At 43.7% G+C, this 26,037-nt stretch overlaps 1 protein-coding gene across 5 annotated transcripts in view; it reads right to left on the bottom strand.

Moving 5' to 3' along the window:
* SHB (SH2 domain containing adaptor protein B) overlaps positions 1-15,729 on the bottom strand; it is a 96,302-nt gene extending 80,573 nt beyond the window's left edge. For 3 of the 5 annotated variants that reach the window (XR_003921988.2, XM_030004667.2, XM_030004665.2), the window contains exon 1: positions 14,715-15,726. Coding sequence is in view for 4 of the 5 variants with exons in the window: in XM_030004667.2 (XP_029860527.1) it covers positions 14,715-15,287 (573 nt within the window). In the remaining variant the exon portion in view is untranslated. Of the gene's footprint in view, positions 1-14,714 lie in introns of all 5 variants that reach the window. The other 2 variants (XM_030004669.2, XM_030004663.2) reach the window with 2 other exon arrangements.
* Between the last annotated feature and the right edge of the window lie 10,308 nt (positions 15,730-26,037).

Below are 26,037 nucleotides of genomic sequence, written 5' to 3'. Positions count from 1 at the left end.
TGACTGTCAGCAGAGATATAGAAGACAAGAGCACTTAGAAACTGTGAATTTGTGTCAGAGAACACCATGGTTAACACATTTAACACAATGTAATGAAAATTCCTCACTGTGTCTGAGAATTCATAGTCACAAAAACCACTCACTAGCTACAGTAGAAGTGACTCTATATTAAGGTTTTTTTGTTTTGACTTTTTTACAACCACCATGTGAAATTTTTGAGAAATACCAAATTTCTCTCCTTGTCCCAAAGTGATCTCCAGGTTTCACATTCCAAATATGCCCTAGGTAGATGTTTCCTTAAAGCCCAGCCTGCATACAGAAGGACTGCAAAGTTTTGTCTGGATTTCTTTTCCAAATGAATGAATACTTGCACTTACGCTTTCTTCCATGAAACACTGAATTCAAGAACCTGTTGGGTAATCCTCCCTGTAGGCCCAGTACCGCCTTTGTTTCAAAATAAATTTCACAGCCTTGGGAAACCTGCAAATACAGTGATCCATGCATGGTTGAATTCCCAAAAGGATCAGCAGCAGGATCAGGAAAAGTAAAAGAAGGATTTTTAGTATCTTGCTAATAAGTCAGAAATTTAGGTCATGATTCTAGAAGACTCTCTACAGATGGAGCTGTTGTATAGAGCCTTTACTTCTACTCCTAAATTTGAGTGTTGGAAAGACCTGCATCAGCTCTGCCTCTGGAAAAAATCACAGGCCTCATTCATACCTTTGATTTCCAGAGAGGGACACATTCCTTGTCTAAAATGTAACTGACGCACAAATTGGGAAAGGTAGCTCCTAAATTTCTGAGACAGATGTGGACTGATAGCGAGGTGTTGGAAAAAAAGAAAAAGCCACTATTTAATAACCAGGTTTCAAGAGCTACTCCCCCAAACACAAGGCTTAGTTTTCAGAGACGATGAATTGCTCTTTGTGGTTTCTACAAGTCCACACGCTCACAATGAGAGGACCCAGCTGCTAACAAACTGATATATAAACAACAGTTCTTGTCTTCTTGCCTCCCCATTTCTCTCCTCTATGCTTTGATTCCCCCAGGCAGTAATTGCAGTTCCCCGCTATCCCATGTGTGTTCCTACTTCACAGAGGGCAATGCAGGCCACACAGATGCTGCGGCTTATAGTTTAAAGACAGAGTTCTACCTTTCCTCTCAGTAAAGGACAGGACACTCCTTGAACCATCCACTTGACTTTGTAAAATTTGAAAATACACTGTCCAACATCCACCAATAGATCCAAGAGTTATGGAAGGAAGGACAGACAGAGCAGTTAATAGGTATTGTTCCCTTCAGAAAACCAGGTCAAAAAAAAGAAAAAAGTCCAACAAAAAAAATTTGTATCCCATGCACTGCCATTAGCAGAGTATGTTTTGTAAAACAATTTTCTACACTTCATGCACAATGCACAGCTACTCCAAAACCACACCTTATGTCTCTTTCCTTGTCAATGGACTGTTTTACTGTAACATTTACAGAAAGAGTAACATATCCAGGAAGATCTGTACCACAGTCCCTTTTCCTATCTATCACCATATGCTCTTTCAACTGCCAGGTTTCATATCACTTGCTCCACTTCAAAACAGTGCCTAGCATACTGTTAGTCAAGGATACAATCCCACTGACACAGGGCAGCAAAGGAATGAGAAGTCAAACTGTATTCTTTGCCATGGGGCAGCGCTCTGCCTGAGTGTCTCAGAATCAGGCACTATAACCAACTGCTGGTAGGCAAGGACATATAAAAATGTGTTTAGAGACACAAATATCTCTCCTATACCAAACTGTGTCAGTGACCTTGGGGCGTAAAGCAGCTTGTAAAAAAATATAGAATAGGCATTTCTTCACTGATCCAAGCAAATACAATGGCAAACTGGCCATCACAAGATCAGACTGCAAAGCAGAAGTTCACTAGCAAACTTGATGGTTAAAAAGAGAAAAACAGATTCACCTTTCTCCTTTCTAGATCCTTTCTCCTCATTAACCAGGCTAAAAAGCCATTTATGTAAGTTCCAATACATGTTCTTACTGTGCCTAATTTCTCATTTAGAGTTAAAATGCCCTTTAAATCAGAATAAACTGCATAACCTTATTCTGTCTACAGGTTTCACTTCCACATATACCTTATATTAGAACAGTCCTAATGCCAACAGTTTGCTTGCAAGGTTGCCTTAAGCTGGATGTATAAAAAAGTGTAATACAGACCTCTTTCCTTATCTGAGCAGTTTTGAAGTAAAAGCTGCAGGTAATATCTGTGCTATCATGCAGTAGTAGACAGCTGGATTTATGGTGGCCCAGCTGTTGAAACAGAATTGTGTAATGCTGTTTCAGCTATGCTTAGTGTCTCGGTACTTCTGTGTTCACATGCAGACTTAACCAACCCAGCTCCTGCACACACCCATGTGAAAATTACAGGACAATCTACAGAAGCAAGCACAATTCATTCCTTCTTCCTGAGCAGCACGAGTATTCAGCCCTGCTTTAGTGTCCTCGCAATATCATTCTCCCCCATTGACTCACCCAGCTATGCCCAATTGTATACACATGCACTTGATCTGAACAAAGCCGTATTCATTCTTGAATGCTTTTGCAGGAGGTATGCTTGTATGCTTTAGAGACTATTGTCAGACTAACTCCACATTCACTTACTGCACAGATTCATCTACAGAATGGGGAAAACCACTCCAGCTTGACAGAGCTGTACCTTAGGTCCATCCTGCACTACTGTCCTTACAGGAATGCACTATATTAACATTAGTCTGTCGGCAATACTCAGGCTCCAGGGTAGGTTTTGAACATCAGAGTTACATTAAGGCTTAGGTTGCATGACATCTCTGAAGACAATTAAACCACTCTTCTGCTCAAAGCAGGGGTCATATGAAAGCTAGACCAGGTTGCTCAGGGTCTTGCCCACACAAGTTTTGAAAGTCTCCAAAGTTGGAAGGTCCACAACCTCTTTCTCAGCAATATGCATGTTTATACACATAAAATAACACATAATAACTATAACTGTATATTTTATATATTTATCATAGTTTTGTATATGTATGTGTAAGTAGATGCATACAATGCAGATTTCAGAACTTCACAAATCATTTCAACATATATAACAAGAAAACCTAAATTTACTTAAATAAAACTGGTAGACTACAGCAACAGTTTGAGATCAGACAGAAGATGTGTAGATCAGAGCGACAGAAGATGCATAGACCAGAGGATGTGATTAAGTTGGCATTTGGATTCCATTCACAGATATTGTGGTTCCCATGAAGATGGAACGCATGCAAGTGCTACTCTGATGGACTGCTCTGGATTCAGTTCAATAGTTTAGAAAAATCCTTCCACAGGCAATATGTGGTATCCACCATGTAGTTTTCACTTGTATTTAAAGTCAGAACCTGTAAGGCAATAAATCTGCTGTTGGCATTTTGACTCTTTTCACCTGCCTTCTTCTGTTACCCATGCAAACTCCAAAACTGCATTCATTTTTAGGTGGATTTTTTTTCTTTCACTATCCAATTTAGCCTTATCCACCATTTAGCCATATACCAATTGTTACTACCTTTTCAGGTTAAACAATATACCTTCTCCTTGTCTCCTACATTTATTAGCTTTATCATTCTGAAGACTTTAATTAGAATTGCTGGCTGAACATGAAACAGAATGACGAAAGAAAGTGTAATCATAGGGACATATCTCACTATTACCATTAATATTATTTGTTCCTCTAATACTTTTGGTAAGCTAACGCTTGTTCACAAATGTAAATTTAACTTTTACAAGGAATGCTCCAGGTTCTTCATATGTGACATAGCAATCTACAGATCTTGCAAGATCATGAATTGCATCTACACCATGCAGCTTTCTCTTGTTTCCATGAAGTTGTCAGTGGCTGGAACCAGGTCAAAGTGATCTCTACCGAATCAGCAAAGACATGTAAAAGCAATGGATTACTTCCTTCTCTCTCACAGCTGTCTTTTTTGAGTATAAATCCTCATAGCAATCAATAGATAGAAAGATTAAGTGGTGAACTTATGCAGAAGCAGTAAGAGGTAAACCAGCTGTGAAACACACACGGCAAGCTTGTAATGGGCGTGCCAGTGGTAGGACATGGAAGGCTACTGCATGCAGTGACATCCTTCCAGAGACATCCCTGTAGCCCACCTGACCTCTCAAAGGTAAGGCACAAACCTGCTGAGCAGCAGTAGGGCCACATGGCTCCTCTTTCTGCATCAGAAAGCTGAGGGGAGGAAAGAAAGAGGTGCACCCTTCTGCCAGCTCAGAGAGGCCCAGCTGTGTAGCTCCAGCCTATCCCCCTGTAAAGAGAAACACAGCCAGCATCCTGCTGTTATGCCCAGAGGTCTGCACACACTGACCACTTCTTAAGTCAGGGTGTTTCAGACTCACTTCCAGCTGCCATTGCAAACTGTTTGTGCTCCCTTCCACCTTCGCTTCAGCAACAGAAGCATGTAGACTCCTCCAGCACACTGAATGCTCTAACTTCAGAGCAGTAGGAGCCCCTCTGTGCAGGCTTTCCAGCTGCAAGAGAGCCACTCTATGATACCATACCATAGCTGCAAGACCAGTACAACAACCTGGATATATCAAGCCAGCAACAGCTCCCTATTACCACAAGGCTTCTCTAGACTTAAGTGCCAAAGACTGACCAACAACAGCCCCCCTGACAATTTTCCTAATAACACAATGGTGGTGGAAAACTCTGTATGATTAGCTTGTGCCCCCGCACAGCTCAGGACTCACTGAGTTGCATTACCCTGGGCAGAAAGTCACCCTGGAATTCCACACTCTCCAGCCTGGTGTTCAGCTTTACTCAAGCCTGTTTCATGGAGCACACAGACATTATAGCCCAGCACTCAGTCCACACTGGACCAGGGAAAAACAATCCTAAGACAAACCTCACTTCCTGATGGATCCCGACATCACAGGTCAGGACTTTCAACTGAAATTCCCCCTGGACTTGACATCTCCTAACTGTATGCCACAATTCAGCATCTCTTCGCCCATGCCAGATGAGCAGTTGAAATGACTTCAGTATTTAGTAGACACATATACCCCCAAGCACTCTCAGATGTATGGTGACAGCAAGCCCAACTCAACAGCACCTGTGTTCCCTCCAATACTTTCCATCACCCTTGAAAGCCAGCTGGAAACCATCAGCAACACCTGTGCAGTTCAGTGAATCCAGACTATATGAGTCATTTATTTCAACACACATAGCATGACAATCATGTACAGGCCAAATCAACCATCCATTGATTCACAGAGTGTAGTGTTACACTTAACAGTTGGGCGCTACACCCTACAGCCAAAGACCTCTCTGAGTCCCCCACTGGAACTTTCCCTGTGTGAACTTGACAACAAGAGTGCAGGAGCGGGGAAGGCAGGCATTTTTCTGCAGCCTTAGGGACACTTGTTCTTCCCCAAACAGAATGTAACAAGCATTCTAGGCAGCTCTCAACCTTCCTATTATAATCTTGGAGCATATGGCAGTTTTTAGTTTCTCCTAGGTTGCAGGCTTCTGATCCTTATCTATCTTTGAGTCATTTTTCTAATCCTTGAAGTAGGAAAATCACTCGCAGGATTACCAAATCATCCAGCTCATCTTCTTCATTGCTGCTGTGATTTCAGTAACTTTGCACTACCTTTACCAGACATACATGTCTGTCAGCCACAGCAGACCTTCTCAAATTAATTTCAGGTTCTAAAATGCCTCAAGTGGCTTTTCATTCTTCAATATCCCCTGCAGATCTCTGGCAGGGCAATCACACCTATCACTATGGCTAACCAGCTTATTTTGTTAATGTAGACATGTCAGGGTATCGGAGAAAAGAGAGGAGCACTGGAGGTGGAGGCAAAGCAATGCTCCCCTAATCTCAAACAGAGAGAAATTAGTCACAGATCACAAAAGCCACAGCAAGCTGGACCAATGCTTTCACATTAAGTGGCAGGATATTCTCCAAGTTTAACACTAACCAAGCACTTACTCCTTTCTATACCGACCACAGGCAGAGTGATACAGAAGACATGAAATCTAACAAGCATGAAATTTGGCATGAAATTTAACAAGTCCAAATGCTGGATTCTGCGCCTGGGATGGAGTAATGCTGAGCACAAGTACAGGTTGGGAGAAAAGTGGCTAGAAAGCAGCCCTGCAGAAAGGGATCTGGGGGTACTGCTTGGCAGCAGGCTCAATATGACAGCAGAATGCCCTGGCAGCCAAGAGGGCAAACCACATTCTGGGGTGCATCAAACACAGCATAGCCAGCTGGTCAAAAGAGGTGATTATCCAGCATTGATGTGGCCTCACTTTGAGTATTGTGTGCAGTTCTGGACCCCACAATTTAAGAAGGATGTTAAGGTACTTGAATGTATCCAGAGGAGGGCAACAAAACTGGCGAAACAGCTGGAAGGCATGTCCTGTGAGAGATGGCTAAGGACTTTGGAGAAAAGGAGGCTGATGGGTGACCTCATTACTCTCTACAGCTTCCTGAGGACAGGAAGTGGAAAGGGAGGTGGTGATCTCTTCTCCCTGGTATCCAGAGACAGGACAAAGCTGCAGAGAGAAAGTTCAGACATGACATTACGAAACATTTCTGTACCAAGAGGGTGGTCAAACACTGGAACAGGCTTCCTAGAGAGGTGGTTGATACCCCATGCCTGTCAGTGTTTAAGAGGCATTTGGACAATGCCCTTAATAACATGCTTTAACTTTTGGTCAGCTGAAGTGGTCAGGCAGTTGGACTAAATGATCATTGTATGTCCCTTCCAGCTGAAAACACTGTATTCTATTCTAAGACAGGCCCCAAATCTGTTTGCTGGAACAATATTAGTTGAAACTAGGGTAGAAAAGTTGTATCTGAAAAGCAGCACTTCCTTTAAAGAAAGAGACTGCCTTAAAACTTCAGTTGGAGAGAATCCATAGGAAGTAACACCTTCCATAACAAACTTCCTCTACAGCACTTTACTGAGCTACAATCTAACAATCTCTGTAGGGTCTGCACACAGAAACTACCCACAGAATATATAGCACAGCTGTAGGATGTTTCTATCTCATTCAGACTTTACATACTGATCTTCAAAACTACATTTGGGACACTTGTGACTTTTCTTTGAAGATTTAAAACTACATTCTGTTGCTTTGGGGTTTATGTTTTTTTTTTTTTAAACCTTGCAAGATTAAAATAGATCTTTAAACATCTCAGAAGAGCAGAGATTTGAATTCCAGGAGTGTAGTCTGTTCACACATGCTCCTCCTGTAGTTCCCTTCAGCAGCCTTTAGTCCACAGTCATAAAGCAATACCACATTATAAATTGTAAGTGGCTGAAGTCCCCCAGTGGTCACTATCACTCTCACACATAAAGCCTGTGAAATGCTTTGAAATCCTTTGGGAATATAGCCACTGATAATCTAATATCTAGTACTTTTGCAAAGCCACACGGAGACAACACAAGAATTCAGGTATTACTGTTTGACATCAATGTATGGAATTCAGCAGCAGAAACAAAGCAGATCTGCAGGTTTTTTTAATCTGGACCAAACAGACTGTAGCTATTTTTTAGAGTCAAATATTAATAAGCAATTAACTTTAAGGTGGCCTTCCATCCCTCCAATGGAAAACACCCCAGCCCACTGCAGCCATGAGTGGTTCTGTTTGTTTATCAGAACTGAAAACTATGGTCAGGAAGTCCAAGTGACTGCCCTGGTAGATGAGGGGAGAGCAGTGGATATTGTCTACCTGGACTTCAGTAAGGCCTTTGACACTGTCTCCCATAAGCTCCTCATATACAAGCTATTGATGTATAGGCTGGGTAAGCAGACAGTGAGGTGGATTGAAATCTGGCTGAACAATGAGTGTGGTGATCAGTGGCACAAAGTTTAGCTAGAGTCCAGTGACTCGTGGTGTACGCCATGGGTCAATAATGGGTCTAGCCCTGTTTAACATCTCCATTAATGATCTGGACGATGAAGGAAGAGTGTATCCTCAGCCAGACAACACCAAACTGGGAGGAGTGGATGAGATACTAGTGAGTCATACTGTCATCCAGAGGGACCTCTACAGCCTAGAGAAATGGGCTGACATGAACCTCATGAAGTTCAACAAGAAGTGCAAAGGCCTGCACCTGGGGAGGAGTAACCCCATGCACCAGAACACGCTGGGAGCCACCCAGCTGGAAAGCAGCTTGGCAAAAAAAGGACCTGGGGGTCCTGGTAGACACCAAGTTGAACATGAGTAAGCAATGTGCCCTTGCTGCAAAGAAGGTGAATGGTATCCTGGGCTGCATTAGGCAAAGCATTGCCAGCAGGTCAAGAGAGGTGATCCTTCCCCTCTCATCAGCACTAGTGAGGCCACACTTGGAGTGCTGGGTCCAGTTCTGGGATCACCAGTACAAAAGAGACATGGACATACTGGAGAGAGTCCAGCAAAGGGCCACAAAGATGATGAAGGGAATGGAACACCTCATGCACAAGGAAAGGCTGAGTGAGCTAGGACTGTTCAGCCTAGAAAAGAGAAAGCTCAGGGGTGATCTTATCAATATGTATAAACATCTGAAGGGAGGGTGCAAAGAGGACAGAGCCAGGCTCTTTTCAGTGGTACATAGTGACAGGACAAGAAGCAATGGGCACAGATTTAAACACAGGAGCTTCCATCTGAGCATCAGGAAACACTTTTTCCATTGTGAAGGTGACTGAACACTGGCACAGGTTGCCCAGAGAGGTTGTGGAGTCTCCACCCTTGCAGATATTCAAAAGCTGTCTGGATATGGTCCTAGGCAACTGGATCTATGTGGCCCTGCTTGAGCAGGGCAGGGCTGGACAAGATGATCTCCAGAGATCCCTTCCAACCTCAACCATTCTGCAATTTTGTGATTCTGTCCTTGCAGCAAAGCCTAAGCCCCTGGTGCAAATTTTAGTCATTACCAAATGTCTTTTGGCAACTATTTGAAAATGTGACGTTGAATACAGATGGGGAGACAAAAGTTAAAGCACCAAGCTCTGGCTAACTGCTCCAGGACACACACCAGCCACCTCTCACACCATAGAATGCTCAGAATACAGGTTAAAGAGACAGAAAAACATACATGTTAATTCCTGTTGTCCAGGAATAGGACAGGAAGACAACATCAAGATCGAAGTGTTTATGATTACAGATACACCCAAATAGATTACAGCTGGACAATGCAAGTAAAGAAAACACAGGCACTTCTAAAAAGAAAAATATAACCCTTCTGAGTTTTGCCTAGAACTTTTAACCTCATACCTAATATCCTGTACCCCTTACCCTCTCACTCCAAAAGGAATGAGCACTTTGTACCATGTAATGAGCCCAGAAATTAAGCACATGACAGCACAGAGCCTGTGTTCCTAGAAGCAGTGTGGGTCTCCTGGATTTGGGAAGATAGCCCAGCACAGAAACATATTCTTCTTAAATGCTTTCTGGTAAAGCAAGAGAGGGTACATATGAGAGAGTGACACAAGCACCTATTCTTGCTCATTGGGGGCCAAGTGAGCACAGTTCATAGGCAGTAGGTACATAGGTTGCATGGAAAGGGGTGGAAACAGGGTAAGGTCCACCCTGCTCAGTTCCCTTATGGGCATTTCTCCTGCAGTATTAGCCTTTTTCAGAATAAGGCCATGTGGAACATGTTCAGTTACAGTCTCCCAGTAAATAGTTCAATAAGCACGCCTTAGCTCAGAAGGGGCAAGTCAGTCTTCTCACTTGAATCCAGTAACTGAGGTGCTTTCTTTCAATGGTCTGGATCTGCTTACTGTAAGGGTATACACGATACACTCTTCCAGAAGGCTACCACTCCCTCCCTCGATCTCCATATGTCTAACTGCTTCATACTCCTTCCTGATAGCCTTTCTCTGCTTGGATCTCTCTGTGTCCAAGAGTCTGAAAATTTGGATGGTTCCCAGAGCTGAGACTGTTCCAAACTATGCCATAGAGTGCAAATGCCAGGCATACTTGTAACTGAACAGCCTTACCACATCGCTTCAAACAGCCCTAAAGTCGCTAAGACTCCACACGCTCAGGTAATAAGTGAATATCTTCCCATTCATAAGACTGTGATAGTCCCTTAATCATGAGACTGGCATATGTGGAAAAATGCATTTCTAGCTGTAATACAGCAACATGAGATACATGGAAGAAATGCTGCTTGCTGCCTTTATGTGTGGCCTTGCCCAAGGTATTCATGCTGGTTCACAAGACCAGTGGCCACTGGTATCTTTTTCTTGAGACCTTTGACTCAAAGGCAGAACCATATGTCCATGGGAACCACATGCAGAGAGGAAGACTGTCTCAGAGTAGAATCAATTGTAAAGAGTGGCATCCTGACACCCTGCTGCAACGGATTAAACATGGGAATAAGACAGAGTTACATTTGTAGTTTAGGATCTCTAGAAACTATATACTTTGATATAAATAACTCCAACACTGCTTAGACATCTTTCAAGTGTTTTCTCAGTGCACCTTGGAACACCAGCTGCAAGATTCTGTTAAATACACCTGACTTGTACTCATTTGCAAGATCAAATAAAACTTAGACCCTCCATATGCAGAAATAAGACAAACATCTTCTCAATGTTTACTAAAAGGTTTTAATTATATACACATATTAATTATGTTCCATGGAGCCTAAGCACTTTTATGCAAGACCTTAAAAGTTCAAACAGCTTTTCCATAGTCTATTGCAATGTCAGAAAGGTACTTGTTTCTTACATAATGGGGGGAAAGCTTTCAAGACAAACAGCTTTAGCCCTCATTCTTAGCTAGCAGCCAAATCTCTGCGCCACACACTTCTGAGCTGGATTGCATGGAAACAAAGGGTTTTTTTTCCTTATGCAAGTATAGAATTTGCACATAGACATTGTTTTCAGACCTTTGTAAATCAAGTCAGCAACTATGCTGCCCTGAACAGTTTCCTGCCTGATTGCTGCTGCCACAAAACATTTACATGCTTTTGCACTGGACCAGCTCTGCCTGTGCAGAACTGAGCTATTTTCTACAGCATCAGGTATGTCCTGTCCTGTGGAAATGGATCTTGCAACTTGCAGTGTCTTCTGCATTCCATATTGAGAACTGCTGCACCGTTCTGCCTCCACTGCACAGAGGGAGGGCAAAATGCCGCTCATTATGAAATAATGATCTTTTAAAGGACAAGTAGGCTACAATCCCAGCTTTTAAATCCTAAGAACTTCCTGCAACGGAGTATGATACACTTGCTCTTTGAATAGTGGTCCAGGTTCTTTGGCAGCAAAGCCAGGCAGAGAAATGTTTAGGTTCAAAAAGTATAACAGGTGAGAAAATACACAAAGTATCCTTTCACACAGACACTTTCCCCTCAACTATTACTACTTTCATGGATTTACACACACCACACAATGCCACATAGAGGACAGTCAACTCAGGAAGAATTCAGCTCATTCTTTTAGATCCCCAGTTCACCAAGTGGTTTTTCTGTTGAGTTGATGTCAAGCCAAGTCTCGCATTTATTCTTAAACAAATATAGTAGCCGCCAGGTTGTTCCGGAATACAGCCACATGTTGCTCCAGCTTGCCTACACTCATTCATTTGCCACAGGAGAGCTAAGAAGTTAACATCTCCCAGGCCAGCCCTAAAGACGGAAGCCACTAATTTGTTATGTTGTTCTAGCTTGTCTACACTCATTTGTCTGCCACAGGAGAGCTAAGAAGTTAACATCTCTCAGGCCAGCACTAAAGATGGAAGCCACTAATTTCTTATCCTCCATGCTGGAGGAACTGAGCTGCTTCTACCATGAATTCTAACATAGCCTGCTCTCCCTTGTTTGAAGATAAGCATCACTGTTAAAGCCCCCAAACCTGCCTCATTGTACTACCCAAATAAAAAAATCCACCCAACAATTTGAATTCAAATATGGCAATGGTGACTCCCTTGGGCATCTGTTGTAGAGGCTAGTCACCTCATTATTAAAGATGCATGGCAATTTGGGTTTGTCTGCTTCAACTTTAGTCAGTACTTCTACCTCTACACATCAAAGCTTCCTGAACCCCAGGTACATTACATCTCTGTGGTTACTTTTACAACCTGTGCCTGGAATCTTGCAAAATACGATCATGCCTGCCATTGCTTTTAATCTCCATCTCCTTTACTCCCTGAATCAGCCAGCCATTTTTTTCCTGGGAATTTTGACTAACTAGTCTGTCCTTATTCATACTTTACCATTTGTCCGTTATAAGTAACCACACTAAACAAGCACCTTCCTGAATCTCCTTCCCATTCTAGAAAGTCTTTCAAGTTTAACACACGACTGAGCTGTCCAGCCAAATCTTTACTGATGACCAGTCACAAAAGTTATAAAATTGCTCACTGAATTTGTTGAAAACCACACTTCTCACTTCTTAGTTAACACATAAAGGAAAACAGCACTGTATCCTTGTAAATGAAAAAGAAAAAAAACCAGGTGCTGGAACACAACACAAGCATTTAGTGCACACTGTTGGATTGTTAAACACTAACATACTTCTGTAATGACAGACCTATACGGCAACTAGATCTTTTTCATTGCTAAGGTACTTACTAGCTTAAGGTATGCTACCCACAGATTTTTTTCCCTGCAATGCTTTTAATATTTCTATCAACTCTTTTGAATGTCAGACCTCTAGCTTTTTAATGCCATCTTTACTGTCCCCTCTACTATATACTTCGTACAGAAGTTTATTTCCACTGGCTTTATTTGCCACTGGACACACTCTGTTAACTAAATTCCTCATTTTTTTTCTCCTCAGGGAATGACAGGTGTAGGAGAGCAGCAGTTCTCTGCCTGCCCACTACAAGCACTGCTTATCAGGTTCACCTGTCGGGCTTTACATTTCAGGGCTGTGAAATAAGAGAAATTTCATCTCCATTACTGGGAGGAAATATCACAATTGAACAAAAGGCAAGCTATGTAGCTCCTCACAACCCAATTCTGTTATGGGTGGGGCAGGCACGCTTACTTTTTAGGCGTAGGGACAATTTTATTTCTCAGACATGTTAAAGATTGCCTGTTTGTCACAAACAGTTCTCTCTCTCAGAAACAGAAAGAATGTGACTATGACATGAGTGGTCTGCATCTTTTCTAAAAAAATTGTATGCTGCTCATTCAAAACAAGTTTTAGAACCTGCAGCAAGGGCTTGGGAGTAGCACACAGATTTATGGTCACACAAGGTAGCAGGTTACCTAGCAACAGATGTAGTTTCTGCTTCGACAATTGCTTCAGTAGGGTCTAAAACTGACAGATAATTAAAAAAAAATAAAATCATGCTCTATTAAAAGAAAGAATAGCAGTTGCACTTGGAAGCATTTTGCCCCAAGCAGTTATTTTCTCTGACATATGAAGTTGCTGAAAGTTATTTGCCTAAGAGCAGATACATGGTATCATCAACACAGGCAATTGAAAGAAGACTGACTATACTGAAACTGTAACATAGTGAGACTCTACTTCCACAAAAGAAGTTGCTTCCAGTCAGGAACTACACGTAAACCAACAGACATTGTAATAAATTCTAGACTTTTAATCTTGTACCATCACCATCGCAAGCTGGTTTATTTGGAATTCCACCTGGACAGGATATAATTTATCAGGTTCATAGAAATGTGTCACTCACTATTCAATGCACTCATGTTATGTATTTAAACATGTACACACAGATCATTTAAATTGATAAAGTTCAGCACATACTTAGAATTCCTGTGATGTGACTGTTACATGGAAGTAATACCAATTTACAAAATGGAGGAATATTAATATCCAATATATGAAAAAACTAAACTATACTCACAGGACCAACAGATGTGGGGGGATATGTGCTGTGCTTACAAAATAATTAAAGCTACTTCCCTCTGCAAAGCTTCCCAGCTGTAACCCAAGTTCCTGAGCCCAGCACTTCCCAGTGCTACAGTATTTTGTTAATATTTGTAGACAACAACCAGTGAAAGATAGGAGGACAATTGCAACTGAGCCAGTAGCTATAGAGTTTGCTTCAGGTACCTGCCAGTTGGAAACACAGCTATCATGGAAGTTGTGATTCTGTTGTAACACAGGACTTTGAACTACTTCACCTTTCACACTGAAGTAGGAGGCAAAGAAGTTATTACTGAACACATGATAAATTGTCTCCTTAAAAACAGGCAGTCTGACTCAGGATGGCATCAGAGTTGTTTTTTTTTTTTTTAATTTTTTTTTTATATATGACTGCTCCATACCGCATGCAATGGGGCTGAGGCCAAAACTCTGAGTCAGAAGCACAGGGCTTCTCAAGTGACTCTAGAGGTCCCCAAGCACCCCCTCAAAGACTCAACATGCTCTTCTGCAGGAACTTGCCAATCCAAGAGCCTTGATACCAATCATGAGGTTGGCAGTGCACTGTGCCCCAGAGCAGGGCTAGGCACACCTGCAAACCTGCCCTATCAGAAGGGAGGTGAGTTTGAAAGCCCAGAGGACAGGGCACCACCACTTCATGTGCCAGCTTTGCACATGCCCTGCCTACCCCAAGATATTAAAAAGGGCCAGGCCACCCCATGATGCATGGTGGAGTGCAGTGGCCACTTCAGATGCATTCAGACAGGAGCTAGTCCCCTCACCACAAACCATTGCAGGTGCTGACATAGCCCCAGCCCTACTACCTAGTCTACTGGGGCAGGAACAGGAGCACAACACTTACTTTATCTTTCATGGCAGAGGGGACAGAGGTTGCCAGCTGCTTGGAGCCCTTGTTGAGCTTCTCGCCTGCGCCATCGCTACTCTCGACCTTGATAAGCCGGTGCTTGGGGGAGATGTACTTCACGCTGGGCGGCGTCGCCGGGTGGCGTTCACTGTGGCTGCGAAAGAGGTGTGCGGAGCCGGCTGCACAGGTGGCAGGGGATGCAGCGCAGCATGAGGAGGAGGAGAAAGTCTTGGGGGCCGCCTCACCCACGTCCTCGGACGTGGAGTAGTCCAGGCGGCACATGGCGCGCAACTTGCTTAGGGACGAGCCAGGCCCGCCGTAGGGGTCCTCGAAGTCGCGTTCCTTCTGGGCGCGGTAGGCACGGAGCAGGTCACTGGTGTCGTCGCACAGGCGGCGATGCGGAAAGCCGGGCGAGGTGTGGTGGTGAAGGTGGAGATGCGGCTGCTCGTCGGGGCGGGGCGCGCTGCTGGCACCGTTGCGTTTCTCTCGGTAGTCGGGCCGTGGAGGCTGCGGGGGACTCTTGGTCTTGTTATTGCCCAGGCTGAAGTACTTATTCAGCCATTTGGCCATCGTCTCTCCCGGCCGCGGCCTGTCAGCACCGCGCGCTGGCCCCGGCGCCCCGCGCGCCAGCCCAGCTCACCGCCGCCGCCCGCATGGAGAAGCAGGGCGGCGGGGCGGGCTAGATGCCCCCCCTCCGCGCACACACCGCCCTTCCTCTGCCGACGACTGGAAGAGCCCTCCTTAGCCCCCCGAGTTCCCGGCGGGACGGAACCGTTCCCGGCCCAAGCCAGGCGCTCCTCCCCCGCAGCTCCGGGGCTCTCGCGAGCGCAGACCCCGCTCCTCCGCGCTTGCAGCGCAGCCTGCCCTGACCTCAGCACGCACTAGGGAGGCGGGGGACGCATCTACATGCAGGCCTCGCCACCAGGGCCCGCCCACCACCGCGACCGCGGGCGGGGAGAGCCGGGCGGGGCCGGGCCGGGCCAGGCCAGGTGCTGGTGGGCGGTGGCTGTGCGGTGCGCTCCGCCCTGGCCGGAAGGGGCTGGCCAAGCGTCCCCCTGAAGGGGGTCCGCCCCAGGGCTCACTGCTGTCTCCTCGTAAGCCCTGGGAGGGGCCGGACGTGCATCATCACCGTCAGCAGCGGAAGCAAGCGTCTCTGGGGAGCGGGGGAGAGTTCGTACGGCCACTTGCTGCGCTCCGCAGTAGAAGGGACGCGGCGGGGGCGTGTCAGGCCTCGCCGGGCCGGTGCTGCAGCGGGTGGGACCCGCCGAGACTTCCGCTCTGCGTCCATGGAAGGGCGGGGGAGTGGAGGTGCCTCAGTGAGGAGAGAGGAGGCATGGGTGCCTTTCGTTTCCTAGCTAGCCTGAGGTTCAGGAGCCTCTGTCTGCCCTCTAGCCTTGTCGTCTGGAGGGGCTGGAACACCTGCAGCCAGGATGATGTGGTCTCAGCCGCTGTCTGCACAGTTTGAGCTCTGACTTTTCTAGTACTGCTACCTGTGTGTCCCCCTTCCCCTCAGTGGGGTACGGGTTCTTACACTGGGCCCAGCTGGGCCTTATTAAAGGGCACCAACCCCTGTTGTTGGCTAGGGCTGGTGCTAAGCAAACAGGATATTCTGTATTTTGTTGGTAGGTGCCTTCCCCACATGTGTTCCTAGGTGAGGATGACAGTAAATCAAATGGAGACATGATACCTGTGTGAATCATGCTGCTCAGCTTGCGTATTGCCAGGTGGGTTTGTCATGTTCTGGGCCAGTATGGTTGTGACCAGTTAGTACTGCTCTTTTTATCTTTCGCCATATGCCTAAAGGTAAACATCTAGTATAGCAAGTTTTCCCAAGTTCTTTCTGCCCAGCTGTGATAGTTCACCTGAATTCTTAGTCCCCATCCTGATGTGGTCTGGCCTTAGAGAAGGCTGAAGGCATTGAATGGTTGTTCAGCTGGGGATAGTAATATCCAAGTTCATTGATGGCCTTTGCCACAAGAAAGAAGTTAAGCAGACAAAAGAACTACCCAGGTGATATCTTGGCCTGTGGTGTTTCAATTGTGCATGCTGATCTGGGACAGGAGAGTTTTGTTGTGGTTTTGTTCTGTCTAAACTGCACAGGTGAAATTCAGCTTCAAATAGAGTGGAGAAGGCCTCACAATTACTTCTTTGGGAGGCTTCCACCAGTAAGAATTCAGACCCATCAATACAAGCAATAAGATGTTGGTTGTTCTTTTCCTTTTGGGATCATCCTTTTCACCCCTTCAATTCCAACCACTCCAACTTATGACAGGGTTTTCCAGATCTATACTTTCATGTAAAGCATCAGCTCCACATTGCATTATGAAGCCCATGAGTGCAGAGATGAGTAAGCTGGGGACCTGCAGCTCAGGAGTTCTGTTCTTTTCATGCAGGTCAAAGCTCTGCACAAGAACATCCCAGTTTCATTAGGAGCCATGGACATGTTCTTAACATGAACAGCAGAGGTCCTAACATGCTCTCTGTGCAGAATTGTGGCCTGAAATTAGAATTGAGTTGTAGGCCCCTTTTGAAGATGGGAAAGGCAATATTAGTTCAGACGGTGGTGTGAAGTTGTCAGGAGCTAGTCACATTTTGCACTGTTACTTTTAATCATTTGGGAGATGGACGTCTTCCTATCTTCTTTTTTATATTCACAATGGGGGGAAGGGTGGAGAGGAAGCCTTTATCTACTTGTCATCACAAGTCACCTGTGTAGTGCCCTGTTGCATTTTGGCAAACACCTATGTAGTGCCCTGTTGGCATTGTTGAAGCCCAACATCAGAGTCATACCTGTTGTATATTTTACACACCCACACCCAGTCATGAATTCTGAGGACAGAATGGAGTCAGTTGTCTTCATGAGTTGTTAATTACCTTCATGAGTTAAAGATTTTCATGTGAAGTTTTTATCTGGTTTTATGTACCATTTTAACCTTGCTCTTGGCTGCACATTCTCTATAGGAAGCTTCATTCTCTCTTTTGAGTGCAAAGGAATTCCTTGAGTTTTGTCATTATCATGCAGCTTGCTCAAGATAAGTATATCTGTATGTTGCAGTGACCTTCTGAGAACAGAGCTCCTCCACTATGAATGCAGCATTCAATTATAATTCCTTCCTAGCAGGACATCCTGCAGCATTGCCATCAGCTTTTGTGGAAAGGAGGATAACATGCTTGCTTTACTGGCTTGGGCAGATGGAAACATTTCTGGTTTTATATCCTTAGTGCTGTTCTCCCATCTCTGCTCAGCATATTCATCCTGTCTGACTTTAGGGTTTTTTTAGAGCAACTTCTCAGCCTGAAAAGTCCTGTTTCTTGACTGGCTAGTAGCAGGGTCTTTCAGGGGGTTGCAAGACTCCCAACAGTTGCTGTTTCCAGGAATGGCATCCTCCTTTATACAAGGGCAAGTTTTTGCCCTGAAGCAAGATAAGTTTCAATTTCTTTAAAACTCGAAGGATCTTATCACCTGGAAGTCTAGCAACTCCCTAATTCCTGTTCTGCCAGACTTTCCACCAGGAATTTAGCTCCAGCGTGGAGGCATGGGAGGGGCAGGAAGGCCCGAGGAGTAGCCCCAAACTCAGACCAATACTGTCCCTTGTGGCTTAATGAGGAACTACATTTTCTCCACTGCATTGACAGGCAGCTTGGAATGACAGGTGAGCAAAATGATGCCAATGCAGGGCAGCTTCTCTAATACTTCAGAGGTTCTTTTAATTTACCTACCATCAAATCTCAGCAATGTGGGAGGATAGGAAAGATGGGGATACTGGATAACCCCAGAAAAAGCCAAACCTGGATAATATCTGTGGATGAAAATAGAAGAATCTGCAAGACGGGCATAGCAGAGGAATGAGATTAATATTTCTATCACCTGTGGAGCATGCCAATCTCAGAGATTGTTCCAACCTGAGTCTGCAAGGACCACAACACTCTTGAATGTGCACAGGCTGCTTTCCAACCCCAGTCTGCTCATGCACGGTATATTGCACCTGCAGCACTCCTAGTCCCTGCTCTGAGTCATTTTCACATGGCTTTTTGGAGGAGCCAGGCTTCATCTTTTCAGAGTTTTGACTGGAGTCATGAGTTCTGGTTGGCTGATGTTGTGGTTTAACCCCAGCCAGCAACTAAGCACCACACAGCCACTTGCTCGCTCCCCGCCACCCAGTGGGATTGGGGAGAAAATCAGAAAAAAAAAAAAAAAAAAAAAAGCAAAACTTGTGGGTTGAGATAAGGACAGTTTAACAGGACAGAAAATAAGAAAATAATAATGATAATAATAATGACAATAATAATAATAAAAGAATCAGAATATACAAAACAAGTGATGCACAATGCGTCACCACTCATCAACCAATGACCAGTTAGTCCATAAGCAGTGATCCATGCAACCCTAGCCAACTCCCCCCAGTTTATATACTAGGCATGACATCATACAGTATGGAATGTCCCTTTGGCCACTTTGGGTCAACTGTCCTGGGTCTCTCCCCTCCCAGCGTTCTTGTGTCCCTCCAGCCTTCTTGCTGGCTGGGCATGACAAGCTGAAAAATCCTTGACTTAGTATAAACACTACTTAGCAACAACTGAAAACATCAGTGTGTTATCAACATTTTTCTCATACTATGTCTAAAACATAACACTATACCAGCTACTAGAAACAAAATTAACTCTATTCCAGCCAAAACCAGGACAGTAGGTTTCTGGTATATTTTTTTACCAAATATAAGGATGGAAGGGTAGTGGTAAAAGAGAACTTTCTTAAAACTTCTCTGTGAAATAACAAATCCTAAAATGTTATCTGAATTGAATATCTGCTTCTGCTTGGCCCTGCATCTCTTGAAGTAGAAGTGCCAGGAGAGGCTTTGCAATTTGTTCCGAGTTAGAGAATGAGTAATAAAGAGATTCTTATCTCCACTGAGACCAAATGAAAAGCTGGCATTTGATACATGTATATTATTGCACATAAGTCATTCATTTGTGCTGAATAAGTGTGCACACTCCTAATCATATTAATATAATTAAATAATGAATTTAAGTAGCAACTACTCTGGAATTTACAAGACATTTGTTTCCTCTTATGCTTCTGGTTTCCATGTGTAATAAGTGTTGCAGTACATGCAGTGCATTTCAAATTAAGATAAAGAAGAAAAAGTAGCAAGTGACATACAGAGCAAAGAACTTTCTGGAAAAAAAACAGAAATGTTCTCTTTCTTGATACACTTCCTTCTGGTGACTAATGTTGGATAGTTCAGAAAGGGTGTGTAGCATTCATAATGCATTTGGATTCCTCCTATTTGCGGATATTGCATCATATTCAGGTAATGATTACAGATCGTTCTGTTACCCACAGGCTAGCAAAATTCTGAGTATTTTCCTTTTGGTGTATGTGTATGACTAAAGGCAGGATTACTCAGAAGATCTGATTTTTCTACTTTCCAAAATGACATCTTCCAGCAACTAGTTTACTCCTGAGTAAGGAGAAGTGCTCATACTGTGGTCATATTTTAGTTATTTAAGTCCAACCAATTTGTCCCATATTTTCATGCTGCAGGAAAAGAGAAACAGATAATGTTCCTCTTGAATTTTACTTTCGTAAAAAGTGTGGTTCACATTCAATCATCTTTAGTTTTCTTGTATCACATGGGGTATTCAAAGTCAGATTTTGAAGGGTTTTGTCACCTATAGATGGCCTGTAGAATTTGCAAAAGTAGCTTCATAAAGGCAGCTGGAATTAGAGTATAGGGAGTTAGCAAGCATCCTGCTTGTCATCTGCTTACATCTTTAGGTGCCTCTGTTTCTGGAATTCTCTGACTTAGGTGACCAATATGGGCTACATCATAGATTTGCTTTGGGCACAGACGGCCTGGAATCATTGGAATTGTGTCCTTCAATCCCAGCTACCCTCCAGAAAGTGATGAATTCTGACACTGATGTGGCTGCAGCAGCATAGGGTTCTTCATAGGTTGCAAAATCTGGCTGGGACCTTGATTCAGCCTGAACTCAGCTGGATAAGCAGGAGCTCTGTCCCTTTGATGCAAGCATTTTCCCCTGCTTTGTGCTGTAATGTGCAATGATTTCAGAATTTCTGACTACTTCTCTGCTCTGAGTTCCAGTGCAACACACAACCTCCTGGAAGTAATGGGACCTTCTGCACAGTGATGAAAAGTTGGGCACTGGTACAGTGGCCCAGAGAGGTAGTAAGATCTCCATTGTTGGAAATTCAGACCTCAAATGGAGAAGGCACTGAATATGCGTATTTGTACTGGCCCAGCTTTGAGCAGGACAGTGGTCCAGAGATTTCTAGAGGTTCTGTTCAACCTAAATGGTTCTGTGCTTCTGTGAAGCTGCTCTCCTATCCATGTTCTTCACAGTTCCTGTACTGCATAAGGAAGGACATGGTCTGACCCAAAAACCTGCATGGACACAACAGGATGGATGGATATGCCTGATGGCTACCCTACTGAGATGTCACTATTCATCCTAAACTGAAAGCTGTTGTACTACTTGTCACCTGCCACTGTGGGGACAAAGAGATTCTTTTGGGGATCCTCAGCAGAATGATGATGGCGCTAAGTTGTAGTTATAATTAGAGTGGGTTTTTTAACTTAATTTTATGATCAGCATAGTATAGAATTTTATGATCACAGTAGCACAGGATTTTTATAGTTGGAATCAATGTAGCACAATTTTACAAGTAGCATAGCACTGAATTTTATAGCACACCTTAACTTATGGTTCATAACCACTTGGACCCTCTGCAGGTTGGGTCAAATCTTAATACTTGGCTTGCAGTATCAATTTAACAGTTATAATCTAGACTCAATCCTCAGAGGAAGCAGACAACAGTGGAGGTGTCCCTGGCCACTGGGGGATCACAGGTTTTGCCATCCAGCAGCAGTTCTGGTCCAAGTGCCACTTAGGTCTTGAAACTTCTTGATTTTATAGACAGTGCTCTGTGTGCTGTTATGCTTCATTTTTCTGTAACAGGGTCATCACAACCTGGTTGGCCAGGTGCCTTGGACCTTCAAAGTCATAAGGAGAGAAGAATATGGCCTGGCACACAGGAACCTTGAGGCTGATATGGAAGTGGAGAAGTCTGCCTGGTGCACAGGACCTTCAAGACCTGATGAGTTGGGGAAAGGGTCATGATACGTGACCAGCTCAGTCACAAAGAATGGCTGTTTGCCTCATAAAATGGTGTTAGCTATGCTAACCGTATTACCAGGTGTCAGGAGCAAGAAGTACCAGCCACACTACTTTACAGTCTTCCCATTGTGTGTTGCTTTGCAGTTGACTGTGTCAGTGTTTCTCCCTCTACCTAGTTTTTCTAGGTTCTCTTGAGATATCCTCAAACTCTTCCCTATCTGTAGGTAATCTACATAAATCTAAGACATCAGCATATTTTGCCAGGTCAGTGTTCAGGCTCTCTTCCAAGTAATTATAAGTTAGTGAACCTCAGCAATCCTAGCATGGATCCCACAGGCATACTGCTGTTAGCCTTTTTCACAGGTGAGAGTTGGTCATCTATGCTTTCTCTTGATTTTCAATCTCTTAACCCATTTTTAATGTGTCACAGGACTTTAACTGCTATTGTTTTGTTACTTCATTTCCTTGATAGTCTCCTGTGAGAAACAGTATCAGAAGCCTTTTGAAAGCCTAACTAAATCCTATCCTCAGTTTATTCTTTATCCATCACACTAAAACTTTTTGAGAATTTTAACAGTAACTAGGCAGGGCTTCACCTTCCAAACCTGCTTTTACATTGATCCATTGATCTGTGCATGTTCATATTAAGTGATGCACTTCAGGATTTAAAGATACTTAGTTGTTTCTAATCATACTGTGACGTGCGGAAACGGACTCCACAATCAGTGAGATTGCAAAGTAGGTATGTTTATTCAGCGCTGGGCAGCACAGGGGGTAGTCCCACCAAAGTCGTGTGCGCCCGACTGGGCAGTTAGTTTCAAGTTTATACAGTCAAGTGTTACATATTCACAATACGCCTATACATATGCATGACCTGTCCCCGCTTCATATTAAAATTAGCTCCGAGAGGTCATTTCCATAGTCTCCTCTCAACTGCGCTTGCGCAGTGCCTCTTTATGGTGGTCGTCTGGTGGTCGCAGAGATGAAGATAGATGACTCCTCTTCGTCACCGCTAGTAACCTTTCTTCTTGCGCAGGCTCAGTGATTTCTTGGTATTCACCCAAGCCACAAGACCAGTCTTAGCTGGCTCTTGGGGCCTGCTCCTGCTTCTTATCAGGAACTGTCTTTACCTTATTGGCTGGTTCTTAGGACCAGCTCTTCTTATCAAGGACTGTCTCTATGTCAGCTAATTTCAACAATGTAAGCGCTAAACATCATCTTTCATCCCCCTTTATTATGTCTACTGAGATTCTTTTGACTCCCCTTGTCTCAACTGTTTTCAAACGAGACTTAAAAAAATTATTGTATTTCCAGTTTCAGGATAAGGCTCCCCAACAAATTCAGCATCTCAGAAAAAGCAGCAACTACTAAAGTCAACCAGCTCCTGGTGTCTCTCTCCCTGTAGGCTTATGAGCTCAGAGGAAAATTTTTAAGTGGTCTAGGAGCCTTAAGAGCTTCCAGGATTTTCTAGAATGAGCAAGATTGGGAGCACATTCCAAAGTTTACACATATTTTTCTGAACCTTTTAATAATTCGTCTTTTTTTGCTTGTTATTTTGTAACCAAATTTGCATATGTCTACATTAATGCTAGCAGAAAGGTTCCCAATGTAAAGCCACATCCCTGTTTTTTATTTCAGGTATTTGCTCTTAGGATGCTGTGAGAATGAAATTTTTTTCTTGAGCTAGGTGTCTGCGGGTCCCTTAAGGATACACAGAGAACAGGGTTTAATCTACAGTTGACCTGTGTTGATCTGTAAATGTATGAATACTTGACTCAATCTTGTCCTCACTGAGCAGATGAAGAAAATTTCAGGGACTGAAGGGGTGGGTTGAAAGAGACAGTGAGGTGGAACATAATTAGAAGGTTATCTTGCTTCTGTTATAAACTGCATCTGGACTGCTGTTATATAAAACAGATTTCATTATTGCATGGGAAAAGAAGCTTAACTTCAAAACTGAGATTCAAAATATTGAGGAATATGTTGCCCAGCACAAAAAATTAACATCTAGCATTTGCCATGGAAGTTGGCAGGGCTAATAGATTTTATTAGCTGGCACTTTTTCCTAGATAGTAATGCTCTGCTGGACTTTTGAAATCTATGTACAGATGACCCCTGGCCTTTGTGTCACCATGTTACCAAAGACCTTAAAAGACCTTCCCCTTGAGACTGGGAAAGACATGTTCAGAGCCAAGACTGATGCTGTGAAAATGGTTGTGCATTTAAGAGCTCCAGAAGTAGGTTTTTCAAGACCTGGGAATGTATTAACTGCACACTGAAAGTGCTCCCACATGTACATGCCTATTCTTCTCTTCTCCTCTTCTCATACTTTGACTTCTGCTGACTCTTCTCCCTGCTTTGCTATCTGTGGCTGAGATTGATTTAGTGCTCTGAATAGAGACAAAGTGCTTTTCAGTTATTGAAGAATTAATTTTCCATGTGTGTGGCCATTATCCACCACAACTAAGAACACAGCAATTTACAAAACAGAAGAAAGCAGGCAGTTCTGGATAAGTAATCGCTTGGAGACATATACCTGCTTTGCATTAGTACCACATACAACCATCAGTAATAAGTTCAAAAAAGGCCTGTTCTAGTCCATGAAGGAAGTGAAAGATTTCTTAGTCACAGTGAAGAAAAGCCCCATCTAAGGCAGTCACTGGGGAAAGAGAAGGTTTCTTGTTTCTTGTCCATTCTGATCTCTTCCAGGAGTCAAATGCTGCAGAAATCCTAGAAAGCACGTTGTCTTGGCCATCATTTTTCATTGCTTGTTGGCAGAATTTGCTTTCATGTTAAGCAAGCGCAGTTTCCTCCTTTTCTGTCAGTGATAGACAGACAGTTCCTGAGAAAAGACTGTCACTCAAGTTTCCTACTAGTGAAGTAGATAAGGATGTAATGTGAATGGGAACTAGAGCACATCATCTAAGGGCCTGGCTCTAACTTTAGCTTTGGCTACCTGAGGAGTTTTGAATTCAGTTAGTTAGTAGGCAAGCCTTTTACAGAATATACCTTTACACAGCCTGGCACACTTGACCAGCAGATTTCAAGTGCATGATATTCAAGTACACATATTGAAGTGCTTTATCCAGGCTTGCCACTTGATGCTGTCTTTAAAGAAAATACAACAGTAAATATATCCGTAAAGTATCATTCCTAACCCTGCAATGAATTTCATCTCAGGTTTCTCCTTTACCCCTAACCAAAAAGGCTGTCCTGGCTGTGTTCCATTCACTCACTCAAACCAGAGTTGATCACTGATCAGAGAAGCTGCAGCAGGCCAAGATGTAGCAGGTCAGAGAAAAACAAGAACAAGTGGACAGGGTGGTAGATCTGCTGTACTCTAACACCAGGGCAGAACAGCATGGCTAAAGGAAAGGCATAGTCTGCACTCACACTGCACCTTCCTTCTCAACAAGGCTTCTGCCCACAGGCCACTGGAAAGCAGACTGACCGCATGCCCAATAGCACAGCAGTAGTGGCCAGGCTTGTGAATCTGCTTGCTGTCTGTCACAAAGGAGATTTTGAGAGGATTATAGAGTGGGGCTGGATTCTGGACCCCCAGACATACCTGACACAGAGCTCCCTACTACGACTCCTGGAAAAAGCATGTGTAAGTCTCCAATGACTGAATCCAGCTTTGAGGGACAGCTCTTGCCACGAAAATTAACAGGAAAGAATAGATATATTTATCTTTCAAGACTGTAATTTGGAAGACCTTTTAACATGTTAACCAACTTGTTTATCACCCTTTCACATGTCCCTTATGAAATGCCACTTTGCCTTTTACACTGACTCAAATAAAGCGTCATTATTGGGCATACCAGAGCTTAATATCCTTTGAATTCCTGACCCTGAGTCCGGATGGTTATTAACTGAGAGTTACAGAGGTCTGTTCCATGAACTTGCTTGACTCATGGAATAGCAATTATGTCTTTAATTGGCATTAATTTTCCACTAACGATAACCGAGTCTGAATATTTATGTTTTCACTGAATACAAAACCCAAAGAAAATTCTCTCTCACTGTAATCCTTTGTATTCGTGTGCTCCTTTCCCAAACTGATATGTGGTGTCAAAGGAAGGAACGATCCTTACATAGTTACAAACCTACAACAGCATACATGTTGCTGCAGTCAAAATACTCTAATTGCTGCCTTTCTAGTAATAGAAGAATGGTGGAA

The sequence above is a fragment of the Aquila chrysaetos genome, chromosome Z (genome assembly GCF_900496995.4).
Source record: "Aquila chrysaetos chrysaetos chromosome Z, bAquChr1.4, whole genome shotgun sequence".
NCBI classification, from domain to species: Eukaryota; Metazoa; Chordata; class Aves; order Accipitriformes; family Accipitridae; genus Aquila; species Aquila chrysaetos.
Note: the sequence above shows the minus strand (reverse complement) of the source record. Positions and strands in the feature narration are given on the sequence as shown.